Here is a 17,383-nt window from a genome sequence, read left to right on the forward strand (position 1 = left end):
CCAAAGGTGACCATCGACCAATTTTGTGGCTACTGTTCTATTATCAACTTGAACAGTGGTACCTCCAACTAGTCTAATAATTATGATAATGATAACAGTTGAACTCCATTGATTTTTTTCTATTCTCTCAGATATTCTGCTTATCCGTATTTATTCCCACGCTGCGTCACGCCCGTCGAATCCACTTGGAAAACGATTTGGGTGTTATTGACCTAGGTGTTATTGAAACGTTACATTAATGAGACGCAAAGAAAATAGATCAGTGCCAACAACGACAAAGAAATCTTTCTTTATTTAGTAATTTACCATGTCTTAACCGTTCTGGCCTCTGCTGTGGGCTTTGAGCTTCATTTAATTTCGTTGATTAGTTCCTGCAGGAACCTCTTCCCTGCTGCCGTTACCGCTGTTGCTGACCGCAGCGCGGTGAGTTAATACGTGCCAGCGACTTAATGTCGGTTTTTCCGAAACGTCAACGCAAGCGACCAAGGACAATGCCTCATCGTATACGATGCCGTAATATCACATGCCGTAGTGCGGTGGTCTGTGCAATACATTTTGTGAGTGGGAGTCAGTTTGTCCGTACGTCCGTTCGTTCATTCGTTTGTGGCATGAGAAAGCTCCGCTTCTCTCTGTTGTGGCATTATAGTTATTATTGTCGCAGTGGTCGTCGTCGTCATTAGCGGTCAATAGGGGCCATCTTTGTCGTAGACTATCATTGGTATTGAGTCGTTCTTGTCACGTATTACTATTTCTAGTGATGCTTGGGCAGGTGGTCATTACCAACTGCCGGTTGATGGATCGTTGCTCTCACGTACTTAACTTTCTATGATGACTTTTGGCGTTAGCCAGGCCAACGGTTACATCAGCTCGGCCATGTCCTGAGAACATTCGCCGCCGGGAAAAGCGCGTCCTAGCTGCGTTGCGTCGCCACGCTCTGTTTTCAATAATCAGCACGCGTGGCCAAAGCCGACGTCGCGTGCTACGTAAAACGTCCAACATCGTAGCAGTAAGACACAGATCAGAGTCAATTACTAAAACAGTTATGCCGCCCGTTCTGGTAAACGATACAGATAGTCAGGCAGACAGGCAAACAAATACATCCAGTAGAGGAAACGTAACGCGGGTGAGTTGTGCTGAAAAAGCGTCGATGGTTGCGACTGATCGGTACTAGTTGATGGCGTTATTTTACTTAGAGGACGTCGTCTATTGATATAGATAAACCATCCTACTTAGTGTAGTGAAGCCGCAGACATGAGCTAAGTGCCGATGAGAGACGGTATTGCACCGAGTAATAGTTGCGTAGCCAGAGCGGTGTACGGGCTGAATCCGTGCGTCGTCTAGTCCCTCTTCTGGTGGACACATGCTATTATAAGTTTAGTCAGATTGATGCCGCTTTCCATAGGCGATAAATATGTGTCGCTAATTTGGTCAGAAGCGTATGACCTGAAAGCTGTTACGAGATTTAAAATAGAACCTAATTTTTGTTCCAGCTAACTATAAAAATCGAGAAAGAGGACGTGGATTTGTCCTCTTTCTCGATTTTTATAGTTTTTTTCTCGATTTTGCTCCATTTTTCTGCTAGACGATAAGCCGATATCGGTATAATAGGTAAGGAACGAAGAATGGATGAATATGTCCTAATATGTTCCTCCCTCTTGACCGCTTGTTACTAGGCTTTCTTTTCGCAAAACAGACCCTTTGTCGCACCCCTTCTACAGACAAACATTTATTACAGATTGTCTGTTTACTCCACAGCAATCATTACAGATAATAGAAAAAAGATCTTGGAAGCTGATACCGAATTCGAATAGAATTTGGTTTTGTTTAGACTAATTGCGTAAACGAAACGAATGATGCTGGGCAGCAGCAGCGTCAATAACAGCATGAAGAATCGCATATTCTATTGATTGCTTGCCTGCTTGCATTGATGCTGCCATCACCCAGCCCATCCCTAAAAAGGTAGTTGGGAGCCTCGACAAATTTAGCGATCCAACGATCTTCGGTTGATGCCGTTGCTAATCAGCGTTAGCTTGCTTGTTGGCATTCACGATGAACGATGGCTGTACTTGACATTGAGCTTCTGGTTAAAAAGTCGCTGGTCGCGCGTAAAGGTCAAATTCTGCTACTAGTTTGCCATTCTGTGTGTGCTGTTTACGTCAGCTGTAAATGTCTGTGATTAACCCGTGTGGGACTTTTGCGCGGGGGGAATAGAAACACAGGTTGAAATCAATGGAGAGAGAAAAAGCCATAAAGAAATTGCTAATGATTCCGCTGTTACGAAATGGGTAAGATGTATGGTACTGACACCCAGTCAGATGTGGTCACGCATCGACTGTTTTGTCTGGTACTAATAATGTGATGATTTCGATTTGTCCGGGATCGCGGGTTACGTTTGTCCATAGAAGGCTGTATATTGAATGGGTGGACAATATCTGTGATCATTCTCAATATTATTGTCGAAGTATGAACAAACATGTAACATGTATGAACGAATAAGTGTGTAGCTTGAGGATAACTATAAATAGATAGACTAAGTAAAAATTAAAACACGTAGTTACGATAACATACACAAGGAATTTCCATATCGACAGATTAAGGACAACAAAAGTAGGCAAGATCCCTACCGAGTATACCGACATTTATATTTTCCACCTTTCAATAATCCCAGTTCTCACCCACGCTCATAGAACAAAATGTAATATCAGTTTGATTATTGTCGTCATCACCCTCATTTTAAGACTAAACACAAAAAACACGACACATTTTGAATTTCTTGATGAAAGTTAATACGCTCGTGAAGCCACTTCAGATCTTCTGCTCTGGACACCTGGCAGCTTCCGCTTCTGCTGGTATCGTTGCAGAAAGACACATTGCGACGACCTATTGAATCACTGCCAATTTTTTTCGTTTCGTCACACTTAGCACAATCGTGTTTCCAGATAGCGTCGGGACAGCAGCCGAAACTGAGGGATTCAGCTTAGCAGAGGCTATTTCAGTGGCCTTATTACGACGCAGCAAATCTAAGCAGCTACTTTCTCTCTGTTTGTGCCGTAAATGGGAGACAGCCAAAAAAAGGTCAGCAAGCGAAAGCAACGTTAGCAGCAGCGGGGAACGCATTTTGGTACACGAGGAAAAAAGGCAAAAACTGAAATTATCGGCAGGTGGCAACGTCGTTATTATTATTACTAATTATTATGTTATTATTATTATTACTATTTAATGAGCGTTCGCTCTTACTAGCTTAGGTTTCGTTTAAGCTGAAATGATTCATCGCGTATAACAGGCTGCCTACCATTTCAGCCGCTACGATTGTGAGCGACGGGACGTCAAACAAGAGTACAGCAAGTAAATACACCATACAACCGCTGGAACCAGCCAGTGCCTTCCTTGTTAACCCTCTAATCGATGTCTAGACGTCAACATTAATTTTATCTATATTAGTGAACAAACACACGAATCAATAATGAATGATGATGTGCCATTAGTCTAAACAGGATCGGTTTCATGGTGTCATAACACTGAGCCTATTTTTCGATAATACCTGACCGACACGTCTACCGGCCTCCACAGTGTGGCGGCGCCACGTCCGTCGACTTCAGCGGACGGCGTTAGTCACTTGGTTAAAAGTCATTTCTGTTTATCGATGGCCTCGTGGCCAGTCGCTGTGCTTTTGCTGACAGCGTGGTTGGTTTATGGCAGACATAATGTTATTGTTGCATTGTGCAATGAGGCTATCTTACGGACACTTCCACGTCTGTTAGTATCAATATAAGTACTACATAACAAAGGCAAACGTCTATCGATGCGTCTAAGCGGGAACGCCGTTAGCAGCAGAAGCTAAGCTGCTATAAATGGTCCGCTACCGCGGAGACAAATGCAGCGATAGAATTGGCATAATTACCGCAACCAGGTTCGACGCTCAAACGGGGCACAACACTGGCAGGTACGCTTTCGACCTAGTTAACGCTAGCGAGGTAGCTACTTTTGCGTTAACCGCGTAAACAGGCCACGTTGCAACCACCTTAACTTTTATATTCTTGACTGGTACGTAACCAAAGATCATGTCCGTAACAGCTTGTTTCTCAAATTTGGCACAGGTTCACTTAGGACTAGCTAGTAAATGCTTATGATCTGACATGGATGGAGGATTGACAGACTGCTATGAACAGACTGACTTCTTAACACTTAACTATAGTGCAGGTAATCGATGGTCAAAAGTTATCATAATTATCATATGTGAAGTATTTGCCTGAATAGAAAACAAGCTACGCATAACATCTAGGAATACCAGTCGGCCCCCTCCGTAACAACTGTACAGAATAATTAGCACAAATCCAAAAATTATAACAGCCAGCAGCGGGACTTCGCTAATTCATAGCAAACCCATAGTTGATTTTTTTTTTTATATGAATATACAAACAGTGTCACATGCATTTTCAACAAAAATAAATAATTACCCATATCGCGTACATACGTCTCGTGGTTGGTATGATACCATTACGGGTCCAAAATTGCCAACCGGCTTCACTTAGACTTACCCTTTGACACGATTCTCATAATGAAACGGGAAGTTGAAATGTTCTATAGTCGTGTGCCCTAGTATAATCAACATACCACTGTCTGTTCCCTATTGACTAAAGCGATAGAAAAGAGGAGACTTGCGGGTGTCTAATGATTTTCCTAACAATCATTCAACTAGTAAACATTAGTTCGTATCACGACGGCCCATGATTACGTATTAATGTAAGCGACAAATCAGTAGGAAGGGCGACGAAGTTTCATACACGTGTGTTGTTACGGATACTCCTGAAGTTACGAAAATCTTTAAAAAGTATAGTTTCACCGTGTCGCTCTTCACCCACTAGCTATCAAGGTGAACTGTTCGAACTAAAAAAAACGTAATCATTTGCATTTTTATTCTAGCATTATCTACATTAAGTGATCAAATGGAACTAACAAGGGTTCAGAGTTCTCAGTCTTAGAAAACGACCAGCATCATATATAGATATAACGCTGTCCTGAAGTGCAGATATTAGGTTGTCGTCACTTTAGTAGCGCGCTCGCCAGCGTCGTGCTTTTTTTCCGCTGTCACTCCCAGTTCGTGATATTTTCTGTGCTAGTTACGTTCGTCTGTGTATTCCGTACACGATTCGTCTATCCGTTGTGTCCTCTGTGTCGTTTGCTGTTGCTCAGCTCCCCGCTGATGTTCATTGTAATTATAAGTTGCGGTGTGAGGTGCCGTCTGCCCTGCCATGTTTCGTACGTGTTTTGCGTGCTAAATGACCAATTGTCTCCAGCTGCCTCTACGATGTTGCCCCGTGCAATAACACATGTGCCTGTACTGTTCTTTTTCGTGGCAGTCAGCGGTACCGCTGCTTGCATTGCCTTATTTACTATTGGTTGCTCTCGGTGACTGGAAGTTCTGTTCGCCACGAGTGGCCATAACTCGCTCGCATTGCCCGCAGCGAACGAAGGTGATATCTAGCTGAAGTATTCTTGTCAACAACGACAATGTTATGATCGCAAAGATCCGCCGGGTAATAGCTACGACGTAGACAATAATAAGTACATAAACGGTAGCAGAAGTATATAAACTCTCCGAAAATAAGGATACTTGAACTGTTGCGTGTTGACAATGTTTGACCATCGATAACGCAGAGATAGACAGAGACGCAGAGAGAGTTTCGCTGGTGACTTGGAATGCAAGCCGGCATTGTTACGAACGGTTGTTATTGTTATTTTCATCCTAGCTAAAGTTGACGAAATGTTTTCGTTGATGCGTTGTGTAGATGGCATTTCGCCAACTTGTGTCCCGTTGTATTTTCGTTGCTGTTTTTTGGTGATGCGATCTTCTGCTGCGCGATAGGCCAGGAACCCGAGCCTTGTCTTCCGCTTTCAGTAGCCAGTTTTACTGATGGATCATCGATTTTTACTGAAGGATGCCGACTCGTGGGTTCGTTGCGTCTCCCCTTGCTTTATTACCTAATCAAACATTCGGATCTCGCAGTGCGGCTCAGTCGACAGCAGCTGCTGTTGAGCGCCGAGAATATGTTAGTGCGGAGCGTAGACGCCTCGGCAGGCACATAGAAAAAATGGGCAGGTACGAAAATAGGCGCTTACTGCGTTCACAGCAAAAGCAGTCACTGGCACCAAGTTGCTGCCACTTCATTATTCATTAGCATTAGTATAGCAGTAATATTAATCAAACAATAAACGATGATCTTCGTCAGGACCTGACATTGTTTATTGTCAAGTGCCGATGGCGGCCATAAAGACATACGTGTCACAAATGGACAAGGCGAATTCTATTAAAAAAAAAAAAAAAAAAAAAAAAAAAACATATTCCTAATGATCACGATTGCAATAGGTACATAATGACTGAGAAGTACGGAAAGTAAGAAACCGAAAGAACTAATGCTGTTATGATGAGGCATGCCGCCTAGTTTCCTGTGGCACCATAGTTTTGCCTTCACGATCGTCGAGTACGCGTACTTAGATGTGTGCATCTTCCTAGTATCATGGCACCTAAAATAGGAACTGAATGATCAATAGTGACTAGGTTCTTCCTTTAAGACTATGGAGAACTTGGATACATTGGTCAACAATTAATCGCATCTTGTAATGATACTTTATAAATGTTTCGCGTTTAACCTCGCTATCGTGGCTGTTCCACCGGTTGCAACTACCACAAAAAAAAAAAAACGTTTTAGAATCTATCATGATAGAAGTGCGAATCGCCGAAAGTCGTTAAGGTCCAACCGGCCATTTACATTTGTACTTCACTAGATGCTTTATTAAGCGTCCACGCACAAAACGCGGATGTCGCCAGCTTGACCGTGCATCTCTTGGTGAGCCACCAGGCAAAGCCATCTTACGGTAAATCGAAAGTTCGTCACAAGAATGAATTTATAACCTGCTTAGTTTTAAAATTTGAATCAATCTGTATATTAGGGAAATACGCCACGTTGGATTGAAACAAAGTTAAGCTAGTGTAAGCAAAACAGAGCTGTTGTAGAATCATGTGCCGTTATCATGTAAAACAGAAAAGTACATATATGAATTCAACATGGTTATTTTCTAGCTTCCAAGCTAATAGAAACAGATATGCGACACATCAACAAACATATTGATTTATTTCATGATTACCTGTTCCCGACTAAATATGGGCATTGTATATGATGAATTCTGCATGGCAATATGGCAACGGCAATAACGGTATAAGCAAACCCTCATGTATTGTGTAACACATTGCGTTCAGTTTAAGTTCTTTCCCTTCAACTAGAAGAACACCTTCAAGCAAATTCTATTTTCATATGATCTACTCGTTATAGAGGCTAAGAATTCTAATTCGAATAGGAGGCATTAGAAAGAACCTTATATGTTGTTACTTGTCTCACCAAGTTGTCGCACCTAGAGTTTGTAGAGATCGATTTTTAATCAAAATTGGATCAGGCGTTGGGCGAGCCTGTTTTGCGGAGGGGGTCTAGAGTTTCCCTCTGTTTTGTGTTCGGTCCTCCCCATCCAACACGTAGCTGCCATGCAGAAGAACGTATCCAACACGTAGAGGAAAATCTTGTACCAGGCCAGTAGTCCCTAAATAGATCGTATTTAGCTCCCGCTCGCCGAGTGCCTTTCGTTTCCCAGCGAAGAAGTCCTTTGCAACGGCAAGAGACGAGAACGCAGGCTGGATTACCGAGTTGCCAAGACTAACAGCGTGCATTCTGGTAATCTTGCACTTGTGGAAGAAATGCAGCAATGAAAACTATCGAGTTTTCGCTTCTCCGAAATTCCGGGTTAATTTCCAAAATATCACGTGATATTGGGGGTCACACTTGGTTAGGTAAAATGGTTTGGCAAATTTTACTAGAAAAAAAACGATGCACCTTTATATTGTTCAAAAAAAATTGGATTATTTTAAGCTATGATAGGCTACACGCAAAAGCGAACTGTGAAACGATACAAGTAAGGCCCAGACCCGGAAGGCCACAACTGACTTGACTCTAATGTGCGAAAGATTAATAAAGGAACGCGCCTGACAACGTTATTATTACGGGTTTTGTCCTGTTAGTTCGGCCTCTCTAGCCAGTCGAAACGATGTGTTAGCAAAGGGAAATTAATTTACGCTTGCGCGTCTGGCATTAACCTAATCTGCGTTGATACCGGAAGGAATATGAAGTTTTCTAAGGAAACACTTTTCCTCGAACCTCTATTACCTACCTGATTGTTCGTCCTAGTAGAACAGCGTACGCATGATCATTTTTTACTATAACGAGGAGTCATGTATCTCCTATGAACGTGCATGTATGACTGCATTATTAGTTCACATCAACCTTTTTGTTGTCCAACACATTAAATGTTCTCTAATCGTTTTTTGTATCTATAATTTCATTTTATCGTCAAGTGTGGATTCTACCTTGGGTGGAGTAGGCAAACAATTTAGCCTCCCACCATTAGGACAAAATTGCCAAGGCATCTTGCCGATAAATGCACAATGGAACTGCACAGCACTCCATCCGACGTCCTGCATTTGCATGTGTTTGCTGTTTCCATTAACTGCTAGAACCAGCCGCAATATGCTTTCTCATATTGAATTAACAGGATCCGAGCCATTGCACTCCATGATATACTTCACGGAGCACGTACGAAGATACATTTGCACTTATCCTGTATTTGCCTACCGTAACTAGTATTCATCAGGGCAAGTCTTTCCGCTTACGGGGTTTCCGGTGAGGACTGTTTGTGATTACAAACCTCTGTGGCATCGCAAGTGCTATCGAGGAGGCCTATAACCGTTACACGTTTCAATAACGTGCCGCTGGCAAACATCGAATTGAGTTATCGCGTCTCGAAGCGGCAGATTCGAATAGCGAAATGGCAAACAGAGCATGGCTTCCTGTATCGATCAGGTTCATCTCGTGTCCGATCAAAGCCACTAGAAAAGCTAGAGCCGACAGCAATAATGATTGATCTCTTAGAATAAACATGATATTATTGTTTCATAATCATCATCGATTTATTAATTAAACAGTGGAAAGTTCATCACGTTTTCCCTTATGGATCGTCTCTGATAAACATTAATGCTGCGTGTGTAAATCACGTAACCGTATATATTGGTTCTATCGTATTGGCCGTGCAAAGCGAGAAAAGAAAAACTCTAGACGTTGAAATAGGCAAAGCATCGAATAGGCGGAAACAATTGTAGTCAAACAAGCTATGGCTACTTGAAAAGGAATTACGCACCACGTCTTTATGGACTATCTAGTAAATACAGGCTGGATATTCAATTCTTGCTTTGAACTGAACTAGTGGAACGGTCGTCAAAGTTGTCGTGAGCGTATCTACCATAGCCACATTATAACTGACTTGCGTATGCGGGCGTTAAGGGCTTTTTAGAATAGGATGTCCTTCGTAGCGGTTTTCTTAAACGGACTCGGTGACCACCTAATGCAAAACAGGACTGACCATATCATTGTAATAATAGTCCATGAAGGCGCTAAAAAGCAGCGGGAAACTTGCTCGTATTGCCAGCGATAAGTGCCGTTATGACAAGAAAGTTTTTTTTGGCAAATTTCAATCAACGAGATAACTGCCAGATTTCACAATAATAGTTTACTAAAATTTATTGCCAAAACGATGTCTAAATAACCCTCCATTCCCATAAAAGATCTGCCGCAAGCTGACATCTAGAAACAATATGCATAACTAGCATTTCGCAAAAGTTGCCCTATTGTGATAGAGTGTGTTGCAATATATTGGATATACGCTCATCATTTTTTGGCCATTTCAATTTAAATACATCTTCATCATGCCCATAGCGACTTCTAGCGGCAGGACAAAAGGGCGACTTATACAACTGTGTACGGTCGGAAAGTGTGCATATCCAATACTTAAGGCACTGTCTATAAGGCCACAAAGCACTGTAATAACTGGATTGTGAAAAGTGTATATATATATATATATATATTGACCTTCTGTCGCAGGCATATTCACTATGCATGGACGTATGCGCTTTAGTCGCTGAAACAAGCTAGCATCAGACTCAGCTATGAAAATTCATAGGATTCCTTTCAATCGATTAGCCCTATAGATATGAGCCGTATGGAGGAGACGCCTTCTATTCTTTGACGAGACACTTGACCACTAATTTATCAAATCACTTGACTTGGGTGGTTCAGTGGATTGGTACTAATGAACGCACCTCGGGACGCAGAGTTAAACGGAACCCGTCAGATTAATCGTTTCCTATTCAAGACATACACATACGTACCATTGTGCACCTATATGGTTACCGTTACGCTACAGCACTTATTCGTGTAAGCTACGGTAAGGCCCTTACTTTAGTAGATATCCTATAAAAAGAAGTTTGCCGCGGTTTTTCCTGACTTGCAGAACGAATTCCGGATTGACTAAGGTATAGGACCGTTTTTGCGACGCTCTCGCTGAAGCTGCTGTTGTTCCTAGGTAACTATAGGCACGTAAGATCTTATAATTGTAGTGGCTTCTCAGATAAGATTCCTCCGCCTCATTCCACTCTGTAGAGCCACTCTTTGTTCGTTTCGTGATAGAACCATCTACTGTACAAAGAGTGATCACAAAGGTAGGCTAGCTTCGTGTCATAACCATGCTGTCTAATACACTACTAGAACTCATAGTTTAATGGCTGATATAGGTGGTGGAAGATATATTGTGACATTTTGATAACAAAAACTGAGTTTAAAGACACGCACTTGGAACACTGAAAAAATTAGATAAGTGGTAGTAGTTTCTCATCAAGTGACACTTTTTCTCTCTTACGAAAAGTAACGATAGCTAGTTCGAATTACGAAATATGTATTGCGTATACGCTAAATCCACCAGAAACAAAATATTATGCTCGATTAAGACGTACCAGTCACACATCGTATTCTTACATCCTACGCGGGGTAGAAACGTCCAATCTGCTTTAACTCTTCACTGCCGTACATGTCTAGTAGATTAAACCCAAACATAGCCCTTTGCCCTCAAAGGCTTACGTCGTTACGCGCAACGTGCGACGTATTTTCTTGATAGCACTTCTGCTAATCGTTTCGTTGACAAAACGCCCGTTTTCTCATGTCTCTCGTCGGGCGCATGTGTCCTGCTGCTGTATAATTCTTATTCGGAGCAGAATTGTGCCATAAGCAGGCGGAGCGATTCTCAGGAGAATATCAGGTCCCCGAAGTGGTATGGCATTAGAGACAACAGCAATGGTAAACATCGAAATAGTAGCAGCATTGTTATCAGAAGGACATCTAAAGGCCAACCACGACTTGGCTTGGCTGCTTTTATTGTTGATTCGATTCTTCCCACTGCGCTGAAACTCTGTTCAATGGTAAGCCACGGGTCGAATAGCTACGCTTGCGTAAACAACCGCTACACATTGTCCGGCGAAATAGAGCCGGCAACAAAAGAAATGCTGCTCCATAAACATGCTCTCATTTCCTGAACTTCAGTATTGGGTAAATAGGCAAGAAATGATGTCACGTCATTTTTCGGGTGTGACTTTCATTGGGTGTGACGTTGTGTGCCTGGTTCAGTAGAGCATGAAGAGAGGGGTCACATACGCGCTCAGTGGATTATGGTGAGAAATTCCCGTACGATTTGAGTATAACCGGAGAAGACGGCAATGACGATCGTCTGACGCATTGATCGACGCATACGTATGGATGTATGCCTGTCCTATTTTATAAAACGGACTGACGAATGTCTGGTCATCAGATGCAGCTTCTAGCATTCTCTTCGAGGGGACAAGATGCATGAAGCGGTCCGGTATTGTCGCTATTATCTTGTGAGATAGCCTATAACAGGACGGACCGAAAGGCTGTGTAAAGTTATGGCAGAGCGAGGTTGAGCGGATGAATAACAATCTGAAAGTAGCCGTGGTCGACGTTGATCAGCTGACATCGAGGTAAGGACGTAGGGTCTCCAGGAAGGGCGGATCCGTAGCATTCAAAAGCGTTTTTAATGTTTCATCAGAATAGCATGTATGTTTTCATTTTGAGCAAGCCTAGAAGCGTTTGAAACATGGGGTCGCATTACTCAGACATCTTTGAATTCAAATTATGATAAATCTTCTGTACAGCAAGAATCTAGCGTACTCGAATTGACTATTTACTATTCGCACCCAGCGATTCGTGTGCAAAGACATTAATTAACCAGGTTCGGTCGAGGATAGCTCTCAGTCGTCGAGACTTCGACCAAAAGGGCGTTGCTAATGCGGATCGATGCAGTCGCAAGCTTCTTGTGGCAACGAAGGACATCCGGTTGAAAGGAACGTGTGCTTTTCACTAGCTATTCAGACACGTATGGCTACAAAACCGGGTGACAGAGTTCACGCGTCGAGCGCCGTTGAAATTGGCAACTGAGATTTCTAGCGACGCTTCAAGTGCTAGCTGCGTCAGTAACTATGCTATGTGTTTGTATCATTCGCACAATTTATACCATGCAACAGGTCACAACTATATAGAATCGACGTTGTTTTTTTGTAATGGAAAATTGTTAACAACGATGTTATGGAGCGTCTAACGTTCGTTATGGGGAGAAAACGTTTTACTTCCACTCATTTCGTAGACTGAACAAAGAGCTCGTGTTGAATTCTAAGCCTACGACTGGCTGGCAAAATGAAGGGATAAACTATTAGGTATACGCGGTAAAAATTCTGACAAACATTGTTGTAGAAAAGTTGACGTTCTCTTCGAATGACGACCCATACAATACGACTCGTTTCAATTTATATGCCCTTATCATATTGTTATCAGCAACTTCAATATGAACGACTAACTGATCCTTTCGAAAAATTTTACTTCAATCCGCGAAGAGGATCATTGATTTGACACTGAATGCCTTATGCAGTAAATGCCGGTGTGCGCCAGGACTCACTCGAATTCATACGTGATCCACGTGAAAGCGAAATTGCGCAGGGTCTAGCTGAAATCATCATTCCGTTTGGAACGTTGTGTGTACAGCGAGATCAGCCGTAGTCAATCTGCGTTCTCCCTAATCCAAACTCCGCTGGGAAGGCTGTACGGAAACAAACCGGACTTCCAACGGTATTCTTCACTCGACGATCGTTGTTCTACCAAAGAGCCAGCAATTTATTTTAAATGTCGCACTGTAATTGGGCGTGTGTATGAAAGAGTAAGTAAGAGAGCAAACCTCTTTTTCAAGCTGAGATTAAATCCCTCCCTCTTTCGTGAAGGTCTTGACGGGAAGGGCGGCAGGTCGAGCGTCGATTCGATCTTTGTCGCGCAATTTCAGACTAATCTGATATGCTGCAAGTCGTATCTCACGTGTGGTATGCAATACGTTTCACTTTCGTCTTACGGTTAAATTCGTCGTCTTTTTATCGTAAGATCGGCTTAATTTCGCCAGTGCTGAAGGCAACTGTTGTCTGAATGTGTCTGGCAAGGTATCCTCTTAGTTTTCCTTCCTCCTGAGTGTTTTCAACCACAACGTTTGTCAACAGAGATATTGCCGTTGACACGCACAGATGTATAACGTTCCCCTAATATATTGTAGTGATTCTTTTACCACTATGAATCTTGATATGAAGTTCTACTGCTAAGCTAGATCGTACACAATAATAGTCTCACCACGGATCTCAATTTAATTACTTAAAAAAAGACCTATATACCTGCATGCAACCAACGTTTGCTAATGGTGGCGAAAGGTCACTGACAAGCGGATCATTGCTATGTATGCGAAAACGGACCGATTTTTAGCTCGTACATCTAAAGCGGGTCAGTATAAAATGGTTATAATTAAAGTGTACGTGTATAAGCCGCTCTAGATTACTAGGGGAATAATCTACTCTCAATAAACAAATCGATAGAATTTTGTACTTTGGAGGATTAGCTCTATTTGTGAAGTCCCAATCCCGCAAGATAGGTATCGTTAGCTCGTACACTCATATATTAAATTCTAGTTCTTTTAACATTGTTGCCTATGCCGCGGCTAGAGGCCTAAAGTGCGCTTGAATTAATTTATTCCTCAGTGTTTGAGAAATGATTCAAAGAGATAAAATGGGACACAGTCGTACGCCAGAAAAGTTTTCTTTAATATATTGCACAATACTCCAGCTTACATAGTTACCGTTGAAGTTCAGTGACCTGCACATGCCGCTAATCAACAACAGTATCAGCTTTAGTCTCTATTTGTACGGCTACCCATAACAGAATATTTACCTCAAAGATTCCTATATGCCCTTTTCGCTTAAGGCGATTTCGCTTACTTTGGCGACAGGCCCTTCCAGGTTTTTCTGTGTATTGATTGTATTCCATTTTCCGCAATAGTTTCGTTTAAAGTATCAAACGCTGCTGTTAGAATCAGTCCGTACACGAAAATGTTATCACGGCTTCAGGACCGATACAACGAGGAGTGTCCGTTAATGTTTGCATATGCCATATTATGATCGTCAACGTCTTCAATCTTTACGCTGCTACGACAAGTCTGTCGTTTTGAGTTCGTGTAAACATACTGCGCCACGTCGTATTGACATTTAGCGCGACATTCATAAGTTCCGCGGCATTTAGAGAAGGTCCATTAAACTACTTGGTGTATGATGAACTTTATGCACCCGGCGCGTTGAAACTGAAACGCCGATCATTTTCTCCACATCAATATTATGGGAAGATTACATAGTAACAAAGATCTATTTAGTGTGTGACGCTCGTGCGTATTCCACAGCTGCTTAAAGCATGGACGACTAATGCGAAAACAACTATGAACGTAGGTTAAAGCAACGAACTTTGAATATCAATAGATTAACCAATAACAACAAGTCTATAGAAAAATAATCGATAAATTTTCCAAAAAATGATTGATCAATAGATGATTTCCGTCGTGTTGTTGACCCGTTGGTCCGGGTTTTGGGCTGGAACTGCCATCTACTGTGAATGTTTCGTGTACCGGCGACCGCAAATCTGCGGAAGAGACTCAACTGGCAATCCATTGACTTTGAATGGATGTCAATGGCCGACGCGGACTGTTCATCTTGAGTAAAGAATGCGCAAAAGAAAACACGATTTTTTCACCGTATGAACAATAAAACGCCATTAGGGGGTGCTAGAGGGAATCCGCGCTACAGTGAGAAACTGTTCCGCCATTCGCTATCTTTAGCGGTGATGTCGCAATGGATAAATAGGTTGTTTTGCCTTGTTTTTAGACTGTGAAGTCTAAACTTTAGTACGGATACGTATCGGTAAAAAATATATTTTTTTGTCACTATCTAGGCACTTATATATATATATATATATATATATATATATATATACTATTGTTTGTTAATGCGCTATGCACATCTTAAAGATAGTCTCAAAGATATATTTATCCACAAGACCCAAGCAAGACGACTATTATTAAGATTATTATAATCATACGTAGATACTGAATTTCGAATATCTATCCAACGAAGATCGCATCCTGCTTTTGTTGTTTGTATACATCCCACCAGTAATTTTTCCGCTTGATTGACGATCATTGTAGCCACCCAACATGGTATTGGCAAATAGTAAAATAGGACTAATTGTTAACGGAATTTATTAAAAATGCCGTCTAAACATTTTGCCCACTGAACAGGATACCAATAATGGCGTAAAAACGTATCATCACTTCATTGTTTTCACTCTAGTCTTACAATTGTAAAACTCCTGACTACAAACTGTCAGTATGAAGTACAAATCATCATTCCAAACATGCGCTTATGGCTCCATTAGGACCTTATATATAGTCATGAAGAAGACGATTTCGTATGCGAACCGTGCTTTTGTACATTAAGAGGCTTAAGAACGATCATAGAACATGTGTTGTGCACCATTATGAATTGTCTGCTTCTACAATTTTCGTTTTGTCATACGTATATCGCTCATTTTTGTTCTTGTCCTGCTTTTTTTTGGTTTCAGTTTTTGTATTTTTGTTATCTTTTCTCGTTTTGTTTGTTTCTTTCGTGACTTCTGGTTTCCGTAGAGTGCAGATTGTGTGCGATTTCATCCACCTGGACGCCATCACATCATCAACGACACAGTGAAGAGTGCCTCTCTTTTCATCAGCGTGAGCTGCCTTCAGCAACTGCCAGCCCCATCTTGCTACATTCGTAACATTTCCTGTGATAATCGCAATCCCCTCCAGGCCCTGTTCGCCATTCGATCAGAACAACTGGAAAGATTAAAGTCAAGGGTCTTCAAACCGATATTGCCGTAAAGCTGATTTCCGTCAAAATAGCTTCTCCGTATCAACCTGCTACAGCTAGCGATGCAGGCCTCGATCCCCCTAAGTCGCGCGCAACCGTGAAGCTCCCTGATCAGAAGACTTTTGCCCCCTGAAGGAGACGAGGTGACCTTCAATATCTTTCTTTAGGCTTCTGTTCGTACGCACAGAAGACCAACAGCACGAGATCGCCCCTGCTTTGCGGGAATTTTGTAGGTAGCGTTCGCCCGGCACGCTGCCCCCCTCGCCCCTTCTCCCCCGAGCACCTCCTTGGAACACAGGCCTATCAACTGGCCGCGACTGCTAGTAATACCGTTAGGTTTTTCGGCGAAAGCACAACCGCCTGTGTGACCCTGGTCCGTTAGTGCTTCGCTGATGCTCCGTTTAGAGTGTGTTCGAACAACTTCTGCTTCTACTGGTACGGCTCTTCGTAGAAGCATGTTTTGTACTGCCGTCGAATCTGAAGAATAGGGGAACGACCAATCGGCTACAGCTTCTCCGTGCACGAGAAGAGGCCGGACCTCACAGGCACCTAGTGTTCTAGCCTCGCTCCACGAGCGCAGTGAAACAAGACATAACAAAGCTGCAGATAACTACAGGAATCATCAGTACGGCATAACAAGTGCGTGTAAAAGTCAGTCATGGGAAATCATCAGGGTTCTCAGATGGGCAGAGCCGGGAGTGCGGCCGGTAGCGTCCAGCACAACGGAGGCACCACTGCAGACGATCCCGAGCCGCTGCCGCAGCTAAAACGAGGGTTTAGCCTGAGACGAAGCAAGCGGCTCTCGAAACGATTTCGGAGTCATAAAAGTGAGTGTGCCTCTCTAATTCCGGTTGGCGAGTTCTATTGACCTGCGAAAAGCCTTTGGGAAAGCTTCCGCAAGCAGGATCGTTTTGAGCTGCTTTAGGGGTGATGACAATACATAACACTTGAGGCCCTTTCTATCACTAATGCTATTGTTCCTGTACAGGATTTGTCGCCTGTAAATGTGCTGTTAGGTTAATGCGTCTGTGTTCTGCATGCGTGCCCTAATGAGTCTATTAGTACGTTTAAACATCTATTTATTTTCCATTCATTCGTTTTCAATACAAACGTTTTAGGTTGCTTAGCTTTCTGTATGCATGCAGTAACAGTAAAGGCTAATTTTATATTTGTCATGAA

General features: G+C 42.4%; 1 protein-coding gene across 18 annotated transcripts in view; it reads left to right on the top strand.

Moving 5' to 3' along the window:
- The window catches only part of numb (NUMB endocytic adaptor protein), a 58,175-nt gene that overhangs the window by 14,008 nt on the left and 26,784 nt on the right, over window positions 1–17,383 (top strand). For 13 of the 18 annotated variants that reach the window (XR_002671553.2, XR_002671554.2, XM_022795173.2 and 10 more), the window contains one exon: window positions 15,918–17,031. The exons of 3 other annotated variants lie outside the window; for them this stretch is intronic. Coding sequence is in view for 13 of the 15 variants with exons in the window: in XM_022795173.2 (XP_022650908.1) it covers window positions 16,863–17,031 (169 nt within the window). In the remaining 2 variants the exon portion in view is untranslated. The remainder of the gene's footprint in view (window positions 1–15,917; window positions 17,032–17,383) is intronic. 2 more of the 18 variants (XM_022795172.2, XM_086981794.1) reach the window with 1 other exon arrangement.

The sequence above is a fragment of the Varroa destructor genome, unplaced genomic scaffold (assembly GCF_002443255.2).
Source record: "Varroa destructor unplaced genomic scaffold, Vdes_3.0 BEIS01000002.1, whole genome shotgun sequence".
In the NCBI taxonomy this organism is placed as follows: Eukaryota; Metazoa; Arthropoda; class Arachnida; order Mesostigmata; family Varroidae; genus Varroa; species Varroa destructor.